The sequence below is a fragment of the Aethalodelphis obliquidens genome, unplaced genomic scaffold (assembly GCF_003676395.1).
Source record: "Aethalodelphis obliquidens isolate GAN/ISIS:26980383/991018 unplaced genomic scaffold, ASM367639v1 scaffold69, whole genome shotgun sequence".
NCBI classification, from domain to species: domain Eukaryota; kingdom Metazoa; phylum Chordata; class Mammalia; order Artiodactyla; family Delphinidae; genus Aethalodelphis; species Aethalodelphis obliquidens.
In genome coordinates this window covers 2,646,150-2,670,106 of record NW_020838013.1, presented here as the reverse complement: position 1 = coordinate 2,670,106, position 23,957 = coordinate 2,646,150, and the positions used below count along the sequence as shown (strand labels likewise).

Here is a 23,957-nt window from a genome sequence, read left to right as displayed (position 1 = left end):
ATTTTCTGAGCAGCCATCTTATTAACCAGTCTCCTAGAATGGGGCCTTCCTAGTGTTCCCCACAATTCTCTCAGAGGCTGTTCTTCAATCCCTTCCAGGTAATGAGCCTTCCGGCCTACTAACCCAACCCCAGGCGAAGGGGAATAAAACAGTCTCACCAAAAGGAGCAGTGACTTGCCTGAGGCCACACATAGCTGGGACTGGAATCCAGATCCCTGACCCCTCAGGCCAGGGTGGTTGCCCTTGCTTCCGGCCAACTTTTGGCTTTAGATTGCAGTAGAGTCCATCTCCCTAGTAAGGCTAAAATGGAATTATAATTACCTGTGGGTATCTCCTAAGTCATCGTGATGTAAGGGAGCTTGTGTGACTAAACCTGTAGAGCAGGAGTGGGCCAACTTTTCCTGTAAAGGGCCAGAAAATAAATATTTTAGGCTTTGCAGACCTTTGTCTCAAGTACTCAACTCTGCTATAGCAAGAAAGCATCCCTAGAGAGTACTTAATCAAATGAGCATGGCTGTCTTCTACTAAAACTTTATTTGTGGACACACTGTGAATTTCATATGATTTTCACGTCATGAAATCACATTCTTCTTTTGATTTTTTTCCAACTATTTGAATATGTAAAAACCATTCTTCCCTGGTGGTCCAGTGGATAAGACTCCACACTCCCAATGCAGGGGGCCCCGGGTTCGATCCCTGGTTGGGGAACTAGATCCTGCATGCATGCCACAACTAAGAGTTCGCATGCCGCAACTAAAGAGTCCACGTGCTACAACTAAGAAGTCCTCATGCCTCAATGAAGATCCCATGTGCCACTACCAAGACCCGGGGCAGCCAAAATAAATAAATAAATATTTTTTTAAAAAAAAATTCTTAGCTCAAGGGCTGTGCAAAACAATAAACGTCTGCTCAAGGGGGTTAGAATCCATTCTTTATTGAATTCTAGGATTAGAGATATTAAAAACCATTATTATTATTATTCCAGGGAGGGGCTGGAGCCCTGACCAAGTACAGAGAGAAGGGAAGATCAGTTAATCTCCGGTCAAGCATTCCAGGTGAGACCTCCTTCCCGGTGGACTCACAGCAACCTTTATAAATCTGTTTCCTTATCTGTAAAATGGTGACAATAATCTCCACCTTAGAGGTTGCTGTGGGGGTTGAATGAGATAGCGGAAGGTTAAGCGTTTTGTAAAATGCAAATGTTTTCACTTAATCGTTTCTAGAGATGCGTACTGGGCTCACACTAAATATGCCTCTGAAAAGCTTTTTACGAAGTTTAATGGGACACTGTCCCTTTAAATCCTCGCCAACTACCTCAAGTACTAGTCGGACGAGTCAGCACATGCGCATTCCTTAGAGGGGCTGGTACCTCAAGCAACAGCCTTCCCGGAGCCCGTAGGAGAGAGGTTAAAGGTGCTCCCACACAGAATTTATACGCAAGCGTAAATTAATATTGGGAGCCCTATATCTTGCCGAGAGCCCAGTCCCTTTTTCGCGCCTGAAGGCTCCGCCCCCGCGGCCAATCAGTAGGCCTTGCCCTTTGCAGTGACCAATGGCAGTGAGCGTGGGGGCGTGGTCAAGCGTCCGGGGGTGCGGCCTGGCGCTAAGAGAAGCGGCGGGGTGAGCCGGGGGCTCTAGTGAACAGCGCAACCGGACGGGGAACGCCGGCGGCCGGCGAGTGGAGGCGGCCCGGGCCCGGCAGTCTCCGAGATGTCACGATGGCTATGGCCGTGGTCGAACTGTGTGAAAGAGCGGGTCTGCCGCTACTTGCTGCACCACTACTTGGGTCACTTCTTCCAGGAGCACCTCAGCCTGGACCAGCTCAGCCTCGATCTGTACAAGGGCAGCGTTGTCCTGCGGGATATACACCTGGAGATCTGGGTGAGGATCCAGGCCCGAGCCCTGGAAGGGTCGGACTGGGGGGCGCAGCATCCTGAGTCTCCCTGCGAAAGGGTCGGACTAGGGGACCAGGCACCGGAGTGGAGAGGCCTTGGGCGTCTGGCCCTTTCCAGGGGTCAGCTGATCGCCTCCAGAGCCAGAAGCTGGACAGAAGGGGCCCCTGCCTCTACTTCACAGGAGGAGAAACTGAAGCTGGGGAGCAGGATGTCACTTGTCTGGAGAATGCCAGAATTAGTGTATCAAATTGGGGGCCTGAGCTCAGCGTGGTGCCAAGGGGCTAAGGAGAGGGTGAGGAGGAACCTCGGAAACTAGGGGGCTCTGGTGGGACCAGGCCAGGGAAGTGACAGTTGGGGCACACAGCTGGTTAGGGAAGTCTGGCAGGGGTCCAGGGCCCTGCTCTGGGCACCTGTGGGAAAGGTGCCCTGACCTCCTGACCCCACGACCCTGGCTCGGTGGGTGGCGTTCGTCTCCGGATATGGATGTCAACAACCGCGTCAGCACCCCTGTTGATCAACACGTTGTGTGACTGCCACCGCTGCCTACTTCCTGCTTTTAGGAGAGTGGGATGGACTGAATGGGTGTTTGGGGAGGAGCTTGGGCATCAGCATCCCCACCTAGAGGAAAGCCCTTGAGGAAAGGTGGAGAGATCTGGCCTTAGGCAGAGAGGAGAGAGATGCTGGGGAAGCAGAGAGGAATAAGCTCTGGGTCAGAGGCCTGCGGCTGGGGGCAGTGAGGAGCTGTGTCTCACGGTTCAGCTGACCTGGGAAATTGCAAAGGAGCCACCAGTTAGGGGCGCCAGACCAGGGCTGGCACTGGGTCAACCCTCCAGTCCAGAGCAACAGGGGTGGGCATGGGGACAGGGGCTTCGCAGTTTTCTGGGGGAGCAGACAGGGTGCCTGGCCTCAATACAGTCTGGGCAGGAGAAACTGGGCTTTAGGGTAGACCAGGTCTTCCTGAGCAAACGTGGGGCAGGCGGAGACCCCTGAGCCCAGACTTGTGGCACCTCTTGCCTGTGAATCCCAGTGCGGGAGACCTTTTCTGACCTCTGACTTCAGCCTCTTAGGCTGGCCCAGACCTCTAGGCTGCCTTTCTATACTTCCACCCGCCCTGCCCTCTGGTTGGGGATTTGAATTGGCTCCTAGCTAGGCTGCTTTCCTGCCCAGCCTCCAGGGAGGAGGTGGGCCCTGGTGGAATGCAAGTGCTTTCCCAATATGCCCGCCCTTCTCCAGGCTGCCATGCCTGCAGCCTCTCCCTTGCAGACCCCCAAAGAAGCCAAGTGCCTGGGTCTCAGTCTCAGTTCCCATAGTACACTGGGTGACTAGGCTAGTCCCTTCTCTTTAGGCCTCAGGTTTCCCCATCTGTGGATCTGTAGGTGAGGAATTTGCACGCGATGTCTGTGGGCCCTCTAGCTCTGCCGCGTATTTCATTCACGGATCCAACAGGTGTTCACTGAGGCCCTCTCTGGGTGGCACCACACAGAGCACCTGGAGTCACACAGAGAAGGCAGGTGGGCTCCTGCCCTCAGGGAGCTTCCAGACTGGTGGGGGGGCTGCTCCCCTATTTGTCACCAGGGGCTCTAGCCTTGTGCCTCGGAGAGAGTACAGCTACCCCAAGTGTTTGGAGTTGGGGGGCCCCCTCCAGCTCAGGTCAGCCCCCTGCCTGCCTCTCCTGGACACTCCCCTTAATCCACGCTCGCCCAGGTAAATGTGGGCTGCTGCTCTCTCTGCCAGGCCTTTGCATGTGCTGTGCCCATGCCTGAAACCCTGCCTTCCATCCCCTCTGCCTGGCTCCCTCCTCTTTGTCCTTCAGCTCTGCCCTCCTCTGGTTTGAAAGGCTGGGCACGTTGGACTGTATGGTAGTAGGGCGGGCCAAGAGTAGGGATCAGTTGAGCCAAGAGTAGGGATCAGTTGAGCAAAGGTAGGATCTTGTAGGTAGCATGTGGATGGACAGGGGGAGTGAGGGTGCTCTCCGAGGTGGAACAGCCGGGCAAGGAGTGCAGCAGCCAGCGAGACGGCTGGGTTTGGGGCTTCCCTGAGCTGGCTTTGTCTCCTGCCTGCTCCCAGTCTGTGAATGAGGTGCTGGAGTCCATGGAGTCGCCACTGGAGCTGGTGGAAGGCTTCGTGGGCTCTATTGAGGTGGCCGTGCCCTGGGCCGCGCTGCTCACCGACCACTGCACTGTGCACGTGTCAGGCCTCCAGCTCACCTTACAGCCCCGCCAGGGCCCGGGTGAGGACAGAGCAAAGCTGGGGCGGGGGTAGGGGTGGGGGTGCGGGAGAAGGCGGTGCGAGTGGGCCTGGACACCCAGGAGCCGACTGGGCCTGCCGGCCCTGAGACCCTCTTCCTACCTGCAGGGCCGGGGGCTGCCGACTCACAGAGCTGGGCCTCGTGCATGACCACGAGCATGCAGCTGGCCCAGGAGTGCCTGCGGGATGGGCTGCCCGAGCCCTCTGAACCACCACAGCCCCTGGAAGGACTGGAGATGTTTGCCCAGACGATTGAGACTGGTGAGCAGGCCCCGCCCGGCCACTGTCGCCCCTCCGTGGCCCGCAGGGCAAAGGCCTCAGACAGCACCCTGCCGCCTGACAGGGAAGCTCTGTCTGGCCCTTGCTGCCTGCCTGACCCGAGACCCCTCCCCACCTCTCAGTACTGCGAAGGATCAAGGTGACCTTCCTGGACACTGTCGTGAGGGTAGAGCACCCGCCCGGTGCTGGGGAGCGTGGCGTGGCCGTGGAAGCCCACGTGCAAAGGTAGGGGCGGGCTGAGCGGGGGCGCTGGCGTGAGGGAGAGGGGGAGCGAGGGGCTGCTGAGTGGCCCTGGCCCCACCTGCACCCCCAGCCTGGGCTCCTGGGAAGTGTCAGGGCAAGTCTGGGTGGGCCTGGGCTGTGGCCAGGGCAGCGAGCGGCGAACTGTTTTGTGAGCCTGGAGTGGTGTCCCGGGGCCAAGTGGTAGAGACCTAGGGTAGCTGGGCCCCCGGGGTCAGGTGACACGCTGAGGGTCTGGGGAGCAATGGCCATGGAGGTCCAGGATGGCCTGGCTATGATGGGACGGCTCCGCAGGCCAGACTTCACTAACCCCAGACTCCTAGAACAGAATGCTGTGTGGGGAGAGGGCAGCCTGGGCAGGAGCTGATCCTACACTCCCCAGACTAGAGTACTGCGACGAGGCCGTGCGAGACCCAAGCCAGGCACCGCCCGTGGACGTGCACCAGCCCCCTGCCTTCCTCCACAAGCTGCTGCAGCTGGCGGGGGTCCGCCTGCACTTCGAGGAGCTCTGCCCACAGGTGGGCCGACTCTGGTCCAACCGTCTCTTTCTCCTTCTAATCCCTGTCCTCTCTGGCCCTTGACCCATCTTTCCCTCTCCATCCCTTCTGACCGTCTTTGGCTGCATCTTTTCAACCCCTCCCCTCCCATGTCTTCTTGTCTCCCAGGAAGGACCCCCAGAGCCTCCCTTGCAGATTGGCAGCTGCTCAGGGTGCCTGGAGCTGACGGTGAAATTGAAGCAAAATGAGGCCTTCCCAGGCCCCAAGGTGGGTCTCCAGGCCCCTGGGGAGGAGGGATTATGCCCATCTCAGAATCCTCCTCAGCAATGCTGATGTTCCCTGGGACAGAGCGGGGTCGTTGAGTGGGGGAAATTACTGCCTTCTAGGCAAGTGGAGAAACTGAGGCTCAGAGTGGTCAAGTTGGAGCCAGGGTCACACAGCTAGTTGGTGGCAGAGCTTAGCCTGGCGACCGGCGTCCTACCTCCTCAGGGTGAGGGCATGTGGGTGGCGGCAGTGGCTGGTGTAGGCTCCATGGTTGCTTCCTCCACCCCCAGCTGGAGGTGTGTGGGCAGCTGGGCTCCCTGCACCTGCTCCTGACCCCACGGCAGCTCCAGCAGCTTCAGGAACTGCTTGGCGCACTGAGCCTTGCAGGTGAGACCTCTGGGCGGTCCAGGGAGTGGGGTGGCTGGGAAGGCACCGGCCAGACTGGACTGACACAAGGAGTTGTCCTCCCCCATAGACCCCGAGGGCCTGGTCGACAAGCTGAACAAGAGCCGCCCACTAGGTGCTGACGATCTGTGGCTGATTGAACAGGATCTGAATCAGCAGCTGCAGGCGGGGACCGTAGCTGAACCCCTCAGCTCAGACCCCCTTTCGAACCCCCTTGTCAACTTGGAGAGCACTGGTGGGTGTGGAGCCAGAGCCAGCAATGGGCGGGGTGTCTACTGTGGGCGCAGGAGTCGGGGGGCCGAGCCCGGCTGCCTCTGACCCCCTTCCCCTGGCCCACAGACCTCTTCTTCTCCATGGCGGGCCTCACAAGCAGCGTGGCCTCGGCCCTGTCTGAGCTCTCCCTCTCCGATGTAGACCTGGGCGCCTCTGTGCACAGCAACATGGCCTCCCGCCGGCTCTCTGCTCAGGGCCCCCCAACCGGTGAGTTCTCCAGGGGCAGGAAGAGCTGGAAGAAGGCTTGGTGCCGGTGTCATCTTTGCTACGTGCATGTGGGAGGCCTGCAGCGCTGCCTGGAGGTCCACCGTTGGTGACTTGGTTCCGTGGGAAACGCTCAGGGGAGGTGGCGGTGCGATGGACAGAACCTGGGTTTTGGAGTTAGAGACCTTGGGCCGAGCACTTAAACTCAGTTTCCCCTTCCATAAAAAAGGGATGAGATCTGACCCTGCCAGGCTGCACGTTTGAGCTGATGTTTATTGAGAGATCGCACGTGTCAGGTAGTAAGTGCTTCATCACCTCCAGTTCTTCCAGCTTCCTTGAGCGGGTTGAGTTGAGCTTGGACTCAGTGTCTGGCATAATAAGGCTTCACGTCACCCCTGCCTGGCCAAGCCCCTGGCCAGAGTCACGATCCAGCTAGGCCAGGGCTTCTCCTGGCCCCTAGGCCACTGTCTGACTGTCACTTTACCTGGGATGCCTATGAGCTCTGGGGAGCCTCTGGTGAAGCCTTTGTCCTCTCAGGCAAGACAGCCCCTGCACCCGCCTCGAACACCCTGCGCCCCGACTCGCTGCTGAAGATGACCTTGGGGGGTGTGACCCTGACCTTGCTTCAGACATCTGCCCCGTCTTCCGGACCACCTGACCTCACCACCCACTTTTTTGCGGAGTTCGATGCCACCAAGGATGGGTCCTTCGGCTCCCATGACTTCTGCCATCTCCGACCGCGCTTCCAGAGGGCCTGTCCCTGTAGCCACGTCCGGTACAAGCCCGAGGCGGGCCTGAACTAGAGGGGACTCCCTGAGCCCCTGAAGCCCACCTTCTGATGCCCAGCTTCTTCCCGTAGGCTAACGGGTGCCGCTGTGCAGCTTTCCTGGGAGCTAAGGACAAGCAGGGGCCGGCGAGTTACCAGCACGGAAGTGCACTTCGGGCAGCTCGAGGTGCTGGAGTGTCTGTGGCCCAGGGGCACTCCGGAGCCCGAGTACACAGAGGTGAGGGCTGAGAGCCAGTGTGTGCACGGCAGGGCCTAGAGGTGAGGGTGGGCTTGGGGGCTCGGCCTGACCCTGTCGTCTTCCCTGTCCCGTCCCAGGTCCTGAGCTTCCCCAGCAGCCTGCGGTCCCAGGCCTCAGCTCAGCCTTGTGCTCACCTGCACCACACGCAGACCCTGCGCCGGCTGCCCAAGGTAACCCGCCCTGCTCCAGGCCCAGGGGCCCTTGGCTGTTTCCCACGGTGTATTGCCCCCCACCGGCCTCCCCTGGTGCCTCCCTGCTCCCACCCTCCACCCGCCTTACCTGTGCTCAAACCAGAGCACACCTCCCCATCCCGGAGCCCTCGAGTACTTCCAGGCCATATACATGCCATTCTCTTAGCCCCTCTCCTGGTTCATCTTGGCAAACCCCTGCCAGCCTCCAGGGCTGGAGGTGGTAAGTATTGGGTGGTTCTCGTTAAACGGGCATGGTTGTCTGCCCCGAGCAGGCGGTGAAGGTCCCCTGGGTTCCTCACCCAAGCTCTTCTCCTTACAGCTTTGGGGGGCTCTGTGTCCTTTCTGTTTTTGCTCAAGGGGAGCCCTGCCCATCCTGCCCTCACCCACCCCACAGCCCTCGCTGACCTGAGCACCCTCACCCTCAGAGCCGGCCCCGGCGCCCAACTGCCTGCCATTGTCACTCAGAACTGGCCCTGGACCTGGCCGACTTCCAGGCAGATGTGGAGCTGGGGGCCCTGGACCGGCTCGCTGCCCTGCTGTACCAGGCCACCACACCCCCTCCCGAGCAGCCGGCTGGCCTGCTGGTAAGAGGCGCAGCCAGGGTGGAGAGCAGGCCGTGGGCCCTCTGGCTCTCGGCCACAGTTGGGTGGGGACGGGGGGGCTAGCAGCAGCTCTGACTCCCCCCCTCCCACAGACAGAGCCCCCGCCAGCAGCTGAGCAGCATGCAGTGGTGCGGCTCTCGGCACCCCGGGCCACACTGCAGCTGCGCTTCCCCATTGCTGACCTGCGGCCTGAGCGGGACCCCTGGGTGGGCGGGGCCGTGCGGGCCGAGCAGCTGCGCCTGGAGCTGACTGAGCCCCAGTTCCGGTCAGAGCTGAGCAGTGGGCCTGGCCCCCCAGCCCCCACCCGCCTGGAACTCACCTGCTCCGACCTCCATGGTAAGAGCCCCCCCAGGAGACAACCCCTTGGGCAGGGGGCTCAGGCCTCTAGGAGAGGTGGGCTTGGGGCCACGGAAGGGGCTGGGTCACGATGGGGGCAGACCCTGGTCCAGACCTCATCTGCTTCGTGAGGCACCAGCATTGGGTATCCCAGGGCTCCTCTGGGCAGCGGGCAGAGTGGGCCGCTTATCCCTGGGCCGCTGCAGACTGTGGGCGCGAGGGAGGGCACGGGTCTGTACACAATAAAACACAGCTGTCATGGGGGTGCTCCCACTGACCCACCTGGCCTTGAGGAAGAAATGGGGAAAGGTGGCAGTGACAACCCCCCGTCCCTCCCCATCCTGTCCAGTCACCTACGAAGACGGAGAGAAGCCACCTGTCCCCTGCCTGCGGGTCTCCAAAGCCCTGGATCCCAAGAGCCCTGGGCACAAGTACTTCCTGCCCCAGTAAGTTGGGGCTCTGGGAGGAGCAGACAGGAGGGGAGGGCTTTGCTACTGAGGGCAGTGGGAGGCCACTTGGGACCAGGGGCTGGGGGGCCCTGCAGGCCAGTGACAGGCCTGTGCCCTGGCAGGGTAGTGGTGACCCTGAACCCCCAGCTCGGCGCACAGTGGGAAGTGACCCCGGAGAAGGGAGAGGAGCTGGAGTTGTCAGCCGAGAATCTGTGCGAGCTTCGGGAGCCTGAGCCCTCCCCCTTCTCCTCCAAAAGGACCATGTACGAGACGGAAGAGGTGAGGTCCAAGGCCTTCTGGGTCTCACGGGAGCCACTTGGTGGCTCTGGGTCAGGGGGACAAGACCACATGGGGCACCAGAAAATGTGAACCAGCACCAGTGAGAATTTCACTTCTTCCATTGTCTCTGGTCAGTGGGGAGTCTCAGGGGGCCCAAGAGTGAGGGCAGCGCCTGGGGGACACGGGCCCTCGATGGGGAAGATCATGACCTGTCCCATCAGCCATTTATCAGCAGGGTACATTTGGGCCTCAGGATCCTCTTCTCTGAAGGTGATGAGGGTTGAGTGAGAGGTAGTTAGGGGCCTGGCCTCTGGGCCAAACGAGCTGGGTTCGAATCCAGCCTCTGCCACTCAGTGGCTGTGTCATCTGGGGAAGTTGTCTAACCTCTTGGAGAGTTACCTACAGATGAGTTTCCTCATCTGGAAAGTGGGTATAATGACCTGTCTCATGGGCCTGTCGTGAGGATGAAGGGGTTAACCTGAACGAGGCCCTTGGAGCAGGGTTTGCATGCAGTCAGCGCCTCAGACAAGATGGCTGTCATACATCCCAACAGAGAAGGGCTCATGTGGATGAATGAATGAATGATAGGAGTTCAGGAAGCAGACCTGGGTCAGATTCTAAGGCCGGCAGCAGGCCCTGACATCTCTCGCATCCCCTTCCCTGCTCCCACACCTAGATGGTGATTCCTGGAGACCCTGAGGAAATGAGGACCTTTCAGAGCCGGGCCCTGGCGCTGTCCCGCTGCAGCGTGGAAGTGGTCCTGCCCGGCGCGCACGTCTTCCTGCCCAGCAAGGAGGTCTACGAGAGCCTCTACAACAGGTGGCGACGTGGGCAGGGCAGGGGGTGGCAAGGGGCTGGGCCGGGCCTCCCTCACCGCCGTGGTCCAACTGCCCTTTCAGGATCAACAACGACCTGCTCATGTGGGAGCCCGCAGACCTGCTTCCCACCCCCGCGCCTGCCACTCGCCCCTCTGGCTTCCCAGATGCCTCGGGCTTCTGGCACGACAGCTTCAAGATGTGCAAGTCTGCCTTCAAGCTGGGTAGGAGGGGCGCCCTGGTGGGGCCCTGGGGCCGGGGCCGCCCTCCCAGGTCTCCTTCCCACTTGGCTCCTTGATCTCCCCCCAGACTCGGACTCGGACGACGAGGACACCCACTTCTCAGCGGGGGCATCAGGCACCCCCCAGCGCCTTGCCCCTGAGTCCCAGAGCCCTCACTCCCAGAGTACCTTCTCTACACTGGTGACGGTGCTAAAGGGTCGGATCACGGCCCACTGTGAGACCAAGGTAAGCACAGCCCAGGGGAGGTGAGCCCCTGACTCCAGAGCCCCCACTGGCAGGAGAACAAGGCCGGTGTGAGCAGCTCCAAGTGGGGAATGTGGGAGACAGAGGCCCCACCGGGGGCCGAGTGCGGCCTGTCCAGCCAGTAGCACCCACCCGCCACCCACTGACCCACCCATGCCCCCCAACCCATCCCATCACGCCCCGTCAGCCACTTACTAGCACCTGCTGTACGTACGGTACTATGCCAGGGGCCCGAATGGACACCATCTGATGCTCGGAGATAGACAGGGCAGGGATGACCCTTCCCCTCTGGCAAAAGAGAAGGTGCTGCTCCGGACCTCCCGCGCTCTGGGTAGGGGCTGAAGCCGACGCTAGTCAGGCCCGGGCTCCAAGAGGCGCCCTCCGCCCTGAGGGTGTGGGGGCTGCTGAGTGTAGCTGGTGAGGCTGAGCCACACGTTGCCTGCAGGACGAGTGCGGGAAGCGGCTGGAGGCCACGCACGGGGAGCTGGTGCTGGACGTGGAGCAAGGCACCATCTTCAGCGTCTGCCAGTACCGAGGCCAGCCGGGACTCGGCTACTTCTGCCTGGAAGCTGAAAAGGCGACACTGTACCACCGAGGTGTGAGGGCTGGCGGCCAGTCGCCGTGGGGTCTCTAGGGTACATGGGGAGGGGTGCTCCTTCGGGAGGAACATGTGCCCTGGATGGAGTGGGTGACCAGCCAGCTTGGCAGGGGGCTCACCAGATGCCTCCTCAGCGGCTGTGGATGACTACCTGCTGCCCAGTCGCCTGGAGCTGCCCACCTTTGCTCCTCCGGCCCAGCTGGCCCGAACCATCTACCCGTCGGAGGAAGGGATGACTGAGCAAGGAGGCGTGGGCCGCAAAGGCCAGGGCCGGGGCCCCCACATGCTGTCCACCGCGGTGCGCATCCAACTGGACCCTCACAGGAACGTCAAGGTACAGCCACGCCTGCTTCTGGCCCGCCTGTTTGGCCAGGGCCATTGCCTCCCTGGTGCCTGGAACGCTGGGCTGCCGCCATGCTGACTGTGCCCTGCCCCCAGGAGTTCCTGGTGACACTGCGGCTGCACAGAGCCACCCTGCGCCACCACATGGCCCTGCCAGAGCAGAGCTGGCACTCCCAGGTGAGGGAGGGTCGCGTGGGGGGCGTGGGCTGGGCCAGAGCTGACCTTGGACTGGAGCCGACTTCTGGGTGGAGCCCCTGGGCAAGGGTGTGACAGACAGCTGATGGGCAGCAACTGGAGAGCTGTGCTGGGGTTGGGGGGCTTGAGGAAGAAAGAGGCCCCCTCCTCCCCTGTCCCTTTCACTCTGGCCCCCAAAGCTGTTGGAGTTCTTAGATGTCCTGGATGACCCAGTGCTGGGCTACCTGCCTCCAACGGTCATTACCATCCTACATGTACACCTGTTCTCCTGTGCCGTGGACTACAGGTACCCCGGCTCAGGGGGCTGGGGGCCAGGGGCTGGGGCCCCTGTGTAAGGAGCCTGCCCCAACCCAAATGTGGCCCACCCCTCCAGGCCCCTCTACCTCCCTGTACGTGTCCTTGTCACTGCTGAGACCTTCACCCTCTCCAGCAACATCGTCATGGACACCTCTACCTTCCTGCTCAGGTATGCGGCTCCCCCACCCGAGCTCCCCATCCATCCCACCCCAAGTTGGCTGCAGCTGCCACTCCCCCAGGGTCCTGTGTACCTGCTGTATATCCTCAGGTCAGTCTGAGCCTTTCTGGACATTTAGGTGATCCGTCCCTGGGGAACAAGATTGGGTTTCACCTTCCCAGAGTCAGTCAGACCTTCAAATCAGAGCCTTAAAGGTGTTTGAGCTCTCTGACCTGATCACCTCACTTCTGGTGGTTGTCCTTAGGCTAGAAGGATAAGAAAGGTAGAATATAAGGCCTCTGTAGTATAATTCAAAATAGTCGAAACTTGTAAACAACTTAAATGCCCCCAAATTATGACCTCAGTCAGTAAACATGGCCCACTCAACCATTAAAGTCAAATTTAAGAATAACATTGACAAATATGGGGAAATGCCATAGTACAATATTTATATATAGATATAAAACTATATTTTTGTTTCTTTTCTTTTTTAAGATTTTTGGGAGTGTGTTTGTATGCATCTCCGTGTGGCTTCATAGAAAAGACAGGGTGGAGATGTATAGCTGTCCCTTGGTATCCCACAGGGGATTGGTTCCAGGACCCCTCGTGGATACCAAAATCAGGGGCGCTCAAGTCACATATAAAAGGGGTCAATATTTGCATATAACCCATGCACATCCTCCCATATGTATATATTTTTAATTAATTTATTTAATTTATTTATTTTTGGCTGCGTTGGGTCTTCGTTGCTGTACGCGGGCTTTCTCTGGTTGTGGCGAGCAGGGGGCTACTCTTTGTGGTGCCCTTCTCATTGCAGTGGCTTCTCTTGTTGCGGAGCACGGGCTCTAGGCGCACGGGCTTCAGTAGTTGTGGCACGTGGGCTCAGTAGCTGTGGCTCACGGGCTCTAGAGTGTAGGCTCAGTAGTTGTGGTACACAGGCTTAGTTGCTCCTCAGCATGTGGGATCTTCCTGGACCCGTGTTCACTGCATTGGCAGGCGGATTCTTAACCACTGCGCCAGCAGGGAAGTCCCTCCCATGTACTTCAAATCGTCTCTAGATCGCTTAATAATACCCAACACAATGTATTGCTATGTAAGTAGTTACCAGCGCATGACAAATTCAAGTTTTGCTTTTGGGAACTTTCTGGATTTTTAAAAAAATATTTTGATCCGCGGTTGGTTGAATCCTCAGAAGCAGAACCTGCAGATATGGAGGGCTGACCGTATAAGGTGCTTTTGTCAGAATTCGGGATTAACTATATTTTTTAAATATTTGAAAGGAGCTTATGTTAGGTTGCCATTAAAATAAGGACTTATTTTAAAAGAACAATGCAGGCTGTAGGGGGAAAACAGGACATTTCCCTCCCAGGGCTGCTATGAGGCCCAGGTGAGGTGGAGAAGCTGGAAGTTTTTGGAGAAAGAGAAATGCTGCCCGGTTGCCTCGAGTGCCTGTTGTCTGGGCCTGTGGTACAAGACTCCAGGCCCAGTCTCCCCACTGTACAGACAAGAACACCGAGGCCAGAGAAGACCCAGCACTAGTCTTCTCTTGTGGGCTTGGGACCCCCTGTTGGTGCCCCCGCTGCCCGTCTCTATGAGCGAGCCCCACCCCTGCCAGCTCCTTCGGAGCTGCCGCCTGCAGTGGCTCCCGGCCCTTCTCAGCCCCGTTCCCCCCCAGGTTCATCCTCGACGACTCCGCCTTGTACCTGTCCGACAAGTGTGACATGGAGACCCTGGATCTGCGGCGAGGTGGGCAGGGCCTGGACTGGGCTCCCTCCCGTCTGAGGGGCTGTGGCCCCCGGCCATACCCAGAGCAGCCCGCTGTCCTCACCCAGCTGCTGGCCAGGTCCTCAGCGCCCACGCACACGTGCACGCACACAAGGGCTGCACCCAGACAAACCCTAGATTCTCGCAGCGGGGCCGGGGCCTGGGTAGGAGGAGGCAACGGGAGCCTCTCCTGCCTCTGCCTCAGATTATGTCTGTGTCTTGGACGTCGACCTTCTGGAGCTCGTGATCAAAACCTGGAAGGGGAGCACTGAGGACAAACTGGTGAGTGTGGCTGTCGCCCAGGGTCCCCCAGAGCCAGAGCAGGGACCGGGGCAAGGGGGCCTTCGGGGGATCACTTTTCCCCACGCACCGTCTCTTTGTTTCTGCTCCCTGGGCCCGGGCTCAGGTCCCAGTCACTGACAGTCCTTCCCTGTGGTTATTGGCCCTCCTGGGAAGGGCCAGACCTTTGGTGGACATCCCTCCCTATGAACCCTGCCAGCAGAGGGCAGCTGTAGCCACGAAAAAGCAGGGCCTCAGGAGTCAGCCTTTCTGGGTCTCCAGTGTCCTTATCTGTAAAAGGGAGATCCCAGGCCCCGCCTCACTGGAGACGGCGCTCAGAGTCCCTCACGCGGGAGTGCACTCTTGCTTCCTCAGGCGGCCCTGGGCGAAGCCCCTTTTACTCTCTAGGCTCAGTTTGCCCATGTGTTCAAAGGGTAGTTGGCTGACCGCCCCAGGCTGACCGCCCCAGGGGAGACCTGGCCCAGTCCTGTCTAAGTCTGGTGGGGCTAGAACCCAGGCTGATACCCGCCCCCAACCCCGCAGAGCCAGCCACTCTTCGAGCTGCGCTGCTCCAACAATGTGATGCACGTGCATAGCTGTGCTGACTCCTGCGCCCTGCTGGTCAACCTGCTCCAGTATGTGATGAGTGAGGGCGACCTGCACCCCCCTCCCCGGCCCCCCAGCCCCACGGAGATCGCTGGCCAGAAGGTACAGGTGAGGCCTGGCCGTACAGGCCACCAGAGCCCTGCCCAGCCCCCTCCCCGCCATGGCCGCCAGGGACCTGGTGATGGGGGAGCCCTGGGGCCCCCCTCCCTCCTGACACGCATTCACCAGTCCTCCCCTGCCTGGCGCAGCTCTCGGAGAGCCCTGCCTCCCTGCCCTCATGCCCCCCAGTGGAGACAGCCCTCATCAACCAGCGGGACCTGACCGACGCCCTCCTGGACACGGAGCGCAGCCTGCGGGAGCTGGCCCAGGCTTCAGGTGGGCTCAGGCTGCTTTGCGGCCAGCAGACACAATCAGACACCCACATCAGGCATCGCCCTAAGCCAGCCTCTTTCTCCCCCACAGGGAGCCCCTTCTTTCAGGCCTCTCCAGTGTCAGTCTACCTATTCCCAGGTGAACGGAGTGGGGCCCAGCCCCCCTCGCCCCTGGTTGGGGCCCCCACTGGCAGCTTGGGGTCCCACTCAGAGGCCAAAGAAGAGGAGAAGGAAGAGGAGGGGGATGGAGACACTCTGGACAGCGATGAGTTTTGCATCCTTGACGCTCCTGGCCTGGGCATATTGGTGTGTGGTGGGCAGGCTGGGCAGGGGCCTGGAAGAGGGTGGCTCAGTTCTAGGCCCTTCTAGAGCTCCCACTGTGAGAGAGGCAGGAGGTGGTCAGTATCAGTGGGGAAGTGGGGTTGGGTCCCTGGGGAGGCAGCCCTCACTCTGGGCTTTGAAGGAGTTGACGGATTTCCAGAGGAAGTGACAAGGCATGGAGTCCTGGGCAGAGGGACTGGGACATTCAAGAGTAGGGAGGGGGCTCCCCTGGTGGCGCAGTGGTTGAGAGTCCACCTGCCGATGCAGGGGACACGGGTTCATGCCCCGGTCCGGGAGGATACCACATGCCGCGGAGCGGCTGGGCCCGTGAGCCATGGCTGCTGGGCCTGCGCGTCCGGAGCCTGTGCTCCGCAACGGGAGAGGCCACAGCAGTGAGAGGCCCGCGTACCGCAAAATAAATAAATAAATAAATAAGAGTAGGGAGGGATAGGAGCAGGGCAGGTAGCGGGAGAATGAGGAGAACCACCTGGCTGCAACGGTGCTGGCCTCCTGGCCCCCAAGTGCCAGTGGGAATGACGTCCAGACTCACTGTCACACGCAAGCCAGACCTGACAGGGCCGACAGGAGCAAGGGGCACTCAGGCTCCTCAGGATAATTGCCCGTGAGAATCATCTTTTGTGAAAAAAGGGAGAGAGATGCGAGGATGAGGGATAAACAGGTGGCCTGGACTGGGGAAAGCTTCTGTGGCCTATATGTTCACTTGGCCTCCTTCCTGCAGCCCCAAGATGGGGAGCCTGTGGTGACACAGCTGCATCCAGACCCCATCATAGTGCAGGACGGGCACTTCTCACAGCCGCTGGGCAGCACAGACCTGCTGCGGGCACCTGCCCACTTCCCAGTGCCCAGCAGTCGTGTGGTGCTGCGTGAGGTCTCCCTCGTCTGGCACCTCTATGGGGGCCGAGACTTTGGCCCCCATCCCGGACACAGGTGAGAAGGAGAGGGCGCAGGTGGCAGCTGTGGCAGTGGGGCCCCCAGGAGATGAGGCCCGGGCTGGGGTCCAGTTCTGACCCTCAGCAGCTGGTAACCTTGAGCCAGATCCTCACCTTCTGGCCTTATTAACTCTTCCTCTTCCCTTGCCCCGCCTACCTCCCAGGAGAGGGTCTCTTGCCCCAGGCTGAAAGTCCTGTTGGGATGGGAGGGAATGAGGAAAGGGGCTTCCCCTGAGTCAGCGTGTCCCTTGTTCCTCTTCCCAGGGCAAGAGCAGGCCTCACAGGCCCCAGGAGCTCCCCTTCTCGCTGCTCCGGCCCCAACCGGCCCCAGAACTCCTGGCGTGCGCAGGGGGGCAGTGGCAGGCAGCACCACGTCCTCATGGAGATCCAGCTCAGCAAGGTGAGGCCAGCCGGGGTGGGGCACCAGGACAGGCCCTCGTGTCCCTGCTGCTCAGCTAGCGCTCACTCCACGGGAACTCCTGCGGGCCCCTGCTCCTGTACTAGGTCAGCTGCTGCCATGCTGTTCCAGATGCTGGATGTAGTGATGAGCAAAGCAGACAGAAACCCTGCCTTCCTGTCCCTTGTATCATAGTGGAGGGAGCCCAGTAAGACTATATATATACAGACGCTCAGATGTGATAAACACTCAGGGAACGTAAACAGAGGGGGCACAGGGAGTGCTGGGGAGGGCCGGAAAGCCCTCGTGAAAATGTGCCGTTTTGCACAAAGATGTGAGGCCACAGTGAGCCAGGGAGAGGTTTTCAGGCAGAGGGCACAGCGTGAAGGCCGCAAGCTGGGAGCATCCCTCGCGTGTCCCGGGAGCAGCAAGGAGGCCAGCGAGACTGCAGCTGAGGAGGGAGGAGGGCAGTAGGAGGCGAGGCCAGAGATCCAACCCAGACCAGGCCGCGTAAGGCCCTGTAGACCACGGATGGTTTTGGTTTTTACTAGAGGGACGGTGGAAAGAACCACGGGCTGGGCTGCTGGACTGAATGTGCGTGAGGGAGAGAGCAGGCCGGGCTGACCTGAGAAATTGTGCAGGTCAAGTGCCGCTTACTGAGAGTGAGCCCACACAGACCCACTCCCTGAGCTGGTAAGGGCGCTTGTGCTGAGAGGACTCGGGGATGTGCTTCAGAGTGGTGGCGGGGCTCCTCGGACACCCGACGGGCCGGGGAGCCAGTGCCAGCGCCGGGTGAGGGGGAGACAAGGCTGGGGCGAGAACCCGCCGGTGAGGGAGGCTTTGACCTGTCAGGGGCAGGAGAGAGGCCAGTGTACTCCAGGTCAAGGGCAAGGGCCGAAAGTGGGCTTTGGAGGGGGAAGCACGGCCTCGCCAGGCCACAGTGAGGAGTTTGCAGGGCGCCAGGTGGGTGGGCAAACGCTTTACAAAGATCCCTCTGGGTGGGTGGAGAGGGGCTGGAGGGGACGAGCAGGGGGGCCGGGCAGGGGATGGGTGACGGCAGCTCCGAGACCAGGTGCAGCTGTGGCGGTGACAGAAGTGCGGTGGGACTGGAGAGATGTTCTCGGGAAGCAAGACTGACAGCTGTGGTGATAGAGAGATTGCAGCGGGAGGACCGAACCAACGTTTGCACTTAGGGTCATAGGGGGACAGGTGCCACTCGGGTGGCGGGAAGGCTGGGAGATCGGGGGCAGGTGGATTCTCGGGAGGCAGTCAGGGTTCATCGTGGCCGTGGGGCGTCTGAAGTGCCTGTGGCACAGCTGTGTGGAGGCGTCCAGGTGGCAGCCGCTGTAGGACTGAGATTGGGCTGGGAGAGGAGGGGCCTGGGGTGAGCCCCCTTCGCTGTGCAGCCCTGCCTGCCGCTCAGGCCTCCGTCCGCCCCGCAGGTAAGCTTCCAGCATGAGGTGTACCCGGCAGAGCCAGGCCCCGTAGCCCCCGGCGAGGAGCCCGAGGAGCAGCCGCTGTCCCGCCAGGTGTTCATCGTGCAGGAGCTCGAGGTCCGAGACCGGCTGGCCTCCTCCCAGATCAACAAATTCCTGTATTTACACACGAGTGAGCGGATGCCACGGCGCACCCACTCCAACATGGTACAGGCCTTCCGCACGGTCCACCCTGAGCGGGGCACACGCATGCTCGCGCGCACACACATGCATGTACACATACAGACCCCGGGTGTCTGTGAGCCTGGGAGGGGGGCGGGGCCCAGGCGGGCTTAGCTGAGGGAACAGCATGTGCAGGACCAACTGGGGGAGCAGTGGGGGCCGGGGGCCTGAGCTCACCCTCTGCCTTCAGCTCAAGATCAAAGCGCTGCACGTGGCCCCCGTGACCAACCTGGGTGGGCCCGAGTGCTGTCTCCGCGTCTCACTGCTGCCCCTGCGGCTCAACGTGGATCAGGTGAGTGGGCTGCGTGGGGGCAGAGCCTGAGATGAGCCCACTGCCTCCAGGCCTCTGAAGCTGACCTGCTCCTTCCCCCGGCAGGATGCTCTACTCTTCCTCAGGGATTTCTTCACCAGCCTGGCGGCCAGCATCAACCCTGTGGTCCCGGCGGAGACCTCCACTGAAGGTGAGCAGCTGGGCAGGGAGGGGAGGGTCCGGGCCTCCTGCCTCACAGCCATGCCTGGGCCCATCCCTGGTCTGTCCCCCGCCTCTCCTCCAGCTCACCCTGAGACCCCAGTCCAGCCCAGCGGCCCCCAGGAAGGGCAACCCGAGGGTGTGGAGACCACCAGCTCCCAGGAGGCCGCAGGCGGTAGACACGGCGCCTCCCCTGCTGAGCAGCAGCCCATCTACTTCAGGTAGGGCCTTGGGCTGGGGGCCCCGGGCCAGGCTGCAGGGATCAGGCCAGTGACCACAGGACCCCTTTCCCCACTCCCCACCCAGGGAGTTCCGCTTCACGTCCGAGGTGCCCATCTGGCTGGATTACCACGGCAAGCACGTCACCATGGACCAGGTGGTAAGCGGGCTGTCAGGTCCCCATTCTGCCCAGGTGTGGCCTGCTCTTTGGAGGCCAGGGGGCCAGGGCTGTGTCCAGGCACCGTCGGCTACCGTCAGCCTCTAGTGGCTCCTGTGAGCTGGCCGGGTCCCTGGGTCCCATCACGTAAACTCCAACCCCTCCTCCCTCCCCAGGGCACTTTCGCAGGCCTCCTCATAGGCCTGGCCCAGCTCAACTGCTCCGAGCTGAAGCTAAAGCGCCTGTGTTGCCGGCATGGGTGAGCCTCCAGGCCTCTCTCAGGGCCCTTTCTCTGTTCCTGGCTGTGGCCTTGGCCAAGACATCACCCCTCTGGGACCTCAGTTTTGCTCTGTGAAATGGCCACAGTCAATCCCTCCGTACGGGGCTGGGTGGAGCCGTGGGGAGTGTTGGGGTGCCTTGGGTCCTCCTGGCCCTGTGACCCCTCAGCGTGTGGCTCTGCCCCACCCCACCCTCCTCTTCTCTCCCCTTCCTAGGCTCCTGGGTGTGGACAAGGTTCTGGGCTATGCTCTCAACGAGTGGCTGCAGGACATCCGAAAGAACCAGTTGCCTGGCTTGCTGGGGGGCGTGGGCCCCATGCACTCTGTTGTCCAGCTCTGTGAGTATCTGACTTTGGGGGCTCTTGAAAATGCCATACTCTTGGGCAGCCTAGAAGCCGCTACTGGGAATAGGTGGAAGAGTTCCCACAGCAGGGTAGGTGGGGGCAGCCTTGGGCATCTCTGACCACCCCGTCCCCCAGTCCAAGGGTTCCGGGACCTGCTGTGGCTGCCCATCGAGCAGTACAGGAAGGATGGGCGCCTCATGCGGGGGCTGCAGCGGGGGGCTGCCTCCTTCGGCTCATCCACAGCTTCAGCCGCCTTAGAACTCAGCAACCGGCTGGTGCAGGCTATCCAGGTGAGTGGGCCCCCAGCGTCCAGGCCATGCAGGGGCCCAGTTCCATCCCCAAAGCTCTACCGAGGGTAGGCCACCTGGGAATGTGGTATCTTTCGAGGAACAGTCACGGAGAAAAGAGGCCGACTGACTGGCTTGGGGCCCACCGTGGCTCCCATGTGGGAGGGTGAGTGCCCCCAGGCTTTAGAGCCCACTGGGTCTCTGGTCATGGCTGTGTCCTGAAGGGGAGGGAAGGGGGCTGGCTCTGTTTACCGACAAAGAAACAGGCCCAGAGACTGGCCCTGGTTCAGTCAGGCCTCACGCTTCGCCAGGCCCAGATGGGAAGGCAGGGGTTATCCTGTGAGCAGTTGCAGTTGAGTGCCCTGGGTTCTGGAGCAGAGGGGGCCGACAGGCAGGTGTTTGTGGTCAGTCCTAGGAGGCGAAGGCGTTTGTGGCCAGTCCTCGGAGGTGAGGAGTGAGCTTGCAGATGCACTGGGGGGTGGGGGCAGGGTCTCTAGAGAGGAGGCTGGAGGGATCAGCAGGCATCTGAGGGCCACCCCCAAGGCATTAGCTGGGGTGTAGGACAGCCAGGTGAGGAGGTTGGGGGGGGAGGGAGTGACACCGGGGGCGAGAGAACAGAGGAACCAGCGGGCAGAGGGTCACACTCAGTGATGGCTTAGTGATCTGTGGGGATGGGTCAGGGGAACCCAGGCTTCCGCCAGGGCCGCCCCTGGAGCTGGCAAGGAGCAGGAGGAGGAAGGTCGTGCGCTGAGCTCGGGCTGCATCTGTGGCACCCACAGGCGGGCAGGGTGCCGGGTGTGGTGGTCAACAGGAGAGGGGTGGGTCCAGAGGACATTAGAAGAGTCCCCTCAGGAGGCATGCAGTCCACCTGCAGCCCCCTGGCCTGGGTGGTGGGAGCTTGGCAGGACCCCAGGAGCAGCACAGTGAAGCATGGATGAGGGGAACGCAGGGTTTGGGGGGGTGGGCTCCCACCCGGTCGTAGGTGCTTAGGCCCCCTCTCCTCATCTGGTGCCCGCCGTGCTCCCCCAGGCCACAGCCGAGACGGTGTATGACATCCTGTCCCCAGCAGCGCCCATCTCGCGCTCCCTGCAGGACAAGCGCTCTGTGCGAAGGCTGCGGAAGGGCCAGCAGCCGGCCGACCTTCGGGAGGGCGTGGCCAAGGCCTACGACACAGTTCGAGAGGTAACGAGGCCCAGCCCTGCTCCCATTCCTTCCCCATCCTCCCCCCAGCCCCGGCCCTCCCGCAGAGACCCCGGCACTGACCTCCAACCTCCGCAGGGCATCCTGGACACAGCTCAGACCATCTGCGAGGTGGCGTCTCGGGGCCATGAACAGAAGGGGCTGACAGGCGCTGTGGGGGGCGTGATCCGCCAGCTGCCCCCAACGGTGGTGAAGCCCCTCATCCTAGCCACAGAGGCCACGTCCAGCCTTCTGGGGGGGATGCGCAACCAGATCCTCCCTGATGCGCACAAGGACCACGCTCTCAAGTGGCGTTTGGACGAGGCCCGGGACTGAGCCCCAGGCGCCCGGGACCCCAGGGCGCGGCCTGCCCACCCCGCCCAGCCCGCCCAGTGGCACTTGCTCCCGCGCCTCCCGAGAGCTGGGGCCCACAGCTGGACGGGCCAGGCCTTCAGGGGAGGGACTGGGAAGGACCCTGATTGGCGCACCCACTGCCAATCGCCGTGAGAGTGGAGCCTCCCTGCCTGGGCCCTCGGCCCTGCCTCTGCGCTTTTCCTCTGGAGAGAAAGGACGCTGCCCCCACCCCACCCCACCCCCGGGCCCACACTGCTGCCTTGTTCCAGGGTGGAGGCTCTTGGATCAGCCAAGCGTTTTTCTGTGTCTCGGGGGGAGACAGGGGAATGGACACCTCGTGGTTCAATGTATTTTTAAGCTCCTTGAGTGTGTGGGTCAGTGTCTGCATGCCGTGGAATAAACTGCCCACCGCCAGCCCCCCCCCATCCTGTGTACCTGCACTGCCCAGCCTCAGCCTTGACCGTGACTCGCCCATCCCCACCTCTGCACCCAGCACCTCCCCTGTCACCACCAGAGGTTGCCACAGCCTCTCCGCCCACTCAGCAGGTTAACAGTCCACCACCACCCTACCCACCGCTCCTACCTACCCAGTCACCTGCCCACCTCTGCGCTCCTTCCCTCGGCTCCCCTGCTGCTACGCCGGGGGCTCCTCGCCACACTCCCGGGGGACCACCACCCTGGCCCCACTTCTGGCGTGGCTGGCATGGGGTGGAGGGGGGAGGAGGAATGGTCCTTGAAGCCCACCTCACCCAGACCACGTTTCTTGGCCCTATGCCTGAAAAAGCTTAGGATCCTACCCTACCTGGGGCCAGGTGTGAGGTGCGCTGGGAGGACGCTGGACCAGAGTAAAGGGTAGGGCTGTGGAGTGCCCCTGGGAGGCTCAGACTCTGACCTTGTGACCTGAGGCCACGCCCTTGGTCCCTGAGCTTCAGGTCCCTCCCGGTAATCCCTGCCCAGCTGACCCAGGGACCACGAGGGTCAGTGATGCCGTTCCTGGAAGGCTGGGCCTTCTGAAGGCTGCCGCTGCCTTCCCTAGCAGAAGCTCTTCAGGTGACTGGAACCTCTGCCCTGGGGTCCCAGCTCCAGGCCGCTGGAGGGGGAGGGGCGCTGGGGGCAGCACTCTGGCTGGAAGGGGTCCTGACAGTGATGTTTGCACAGAAGTTCACATGGGATGGGGAAATTGCTATTGTCCACCCCCTCTCCCAACAGCCCGTACCTTGTTTCTTGTGAACAAGGAAGAAAGGGCTGCTCTGATCATGCCCCTCCCCGCCCCGCTCCCCAGTAGCACTGGGCTGAGATGAGAGGGCCTGTGAAGAAACTGAGGCCCAGGTTAAGAGGCATGGACGTAGAGAACCCTCACCGTGCTGGGGTGTCAGCAAAGCCCCCTAACTCCTCCTTTGTGTGCCTGGTGGCCCCTCCTCGGTGAGGGAGATCTGGGCACCAAGTGAGCAGGGCAGAAGTTTTGTCCTGGTGGACCCCAGGGTCCTCATTGCCCACGGTCACGCAGTGACGGGGGAGAGGGGTTTTGATGGCTGGGGTCTGATGCCACGCGGAGGGGCAGGCGGGGGCCCGGTCTGATTCTTCCTGGAACCGCCCCACCTGCCCGAGCACAGTCCAGGGCTTCATGCCCTTTGAACCTCACTTGTGATCCGTATTGACAGGCGGCAGGATAATCATTAACTGCAGCCAGGGGCTGGGCCAACAGCTCAAAAGGCGCTGGGCTCAGGGTGGCCCCACTTCCTCCTCGTGCCCCGAGGGCCAGCCAGACACCCAGGTAAGAGCCTCCCGCGGGTGGTCAGACCCCTGCAGCCTCTCTGCCCCGGGGTGCTCCCGAGCCCAGCCCTTCTGAGCAAGAAAGGAAGGGACCTAGGCAACCACTGAGTGACCCAAGCAAGTCCCTTCTAGCCCCTGGGCCTCAGTTTCCAGCCGTGGGGTAAGGGGGTCAGGACTCCTGAGTGAGTGGCAGCATCTCTGCTGCCGCTACTGCCTCTGCCACACCAGGTACTTAGTCTTGCCTGGGGGTCTTCAGAAGGGCCTGCTGGGCTTTGGGGGTAGGGGTTGGGGGCCACCAACTAAAGTGTCTTCATTCACAGGCACATCCTCCCAGGCAGAGGACTCCTGCCCTCACCTCACCTTGACTGCATCCCAAAAGGGAGGACACCACTTCAGGGAGGTTGCCGGGCAGGATGGACTCCCAAGGCCCTGATCTGTGACCTTGGGCAGCCTCTTTTGCCTGTCAGGGCCGGTTT

General features: G+C 61.3%; 1 protein-coding gene across 5 annotated transcripts; it reads left to right on the top strand.

The window, feature by feature from the left end:
- The first annotated feature begins 1,621 nt into the window (after positions 1-1,621).
- On the top strand, positions 1,622-22,130 carry ATG2A (autophagy related 2A). Of its 5 annotated transcripts, none has more exons than XM_027090891.1 (41): positions 1,622-1,881; positions 3,963-4,125; positions 4,251-4,403; positions 4,544-4,646; positions 5,044-5,179; positions 5,327-5,425; positions 5,713-5,809; positions 5,898-6,062; positions 6,167-6,307; positions 6,842-7,079; positions 7,164-7,308; positions 7,407-7,499; positions 7,946-8,104; positions 8,215-8,458; positions 8,808-8,904; positions 9,030-9,186; positions 9,863-10,005; positions 10,086-10,225; positions 10,311-10,468; positions 10,932-11,082; positions 11,219-11,418; positions 11,523-11,603; positions 11,801-11,907; positions 11,995-12,087; positions 13,751-13,821; positions 14,045-14,121; positions 14,662-14,826; positions 14,973-15,099; positions 15,187-15,401; positions 16,156-16,364; positions 16,631-16,766; positions 18,206-18,406; positions 18,612-18,713; positions 18,798-18,882; positions 18,976-19,111; positions 19,197-19,269; positions 19,443-19,525; positions 19,761-19,882; positions 20,024-20,178; positions 21,205-21,357; positions 21,454-22,130. In XM_027090891.1, the coding sequence occupies exons 1-41, from the start codon at positions 1,711-1,713 to the stop codon at positions 21,688-21,690; spliced, it is 5,781 nt and encodes a 1,926-aa protein (XP_026946692.1). In that variant the 5' UTR covers positions 1,622-1,710; the 3' UTR covers positions 21,691-22,130. The 5 variants fall into 5 exon arrangements, with proteins under 5 accessions (XP_026946692.1, XP_026946691.1, XP_026946694.1 ...); XM_027090890.1 differs by having other exon boundaries at positions 1,623-1,881; positions 14,662-14,832; XM_027090893.1 differs by lacking the exon at positions 5,898-6,062 and having other exon boundaries at positions 1,623-1,881; positions 14,662-14,832.
- Positions 22,131-23,957: the final 1,827 nt, after the last annotated feature.

Bases quoted from the DNA above. Each gene is read 5' to 3' on its own strand.
- ATG2A (XM_027090890.1), top strand. From the start codon at position 1,711: ATGTCACGATGGCTATGGCCGTGGTCGAACTGTGTGAAAGAGCGGGTC. The intron at 11,083-11,218 runs GTGTGAGGGCTG...ATGCCTCCTCAG, and splicing joins GGCGACACTGTACCACCGAG to CGGCTGTGGATGACTACCTG. The intron at 11,908-11,994 runs GTACCCCGGCTC...CCACCCCTCCAG, and splicing joins TCCTGTGCCGTGGACTACAG to GCCCCTCTACCTCCCTGTAC.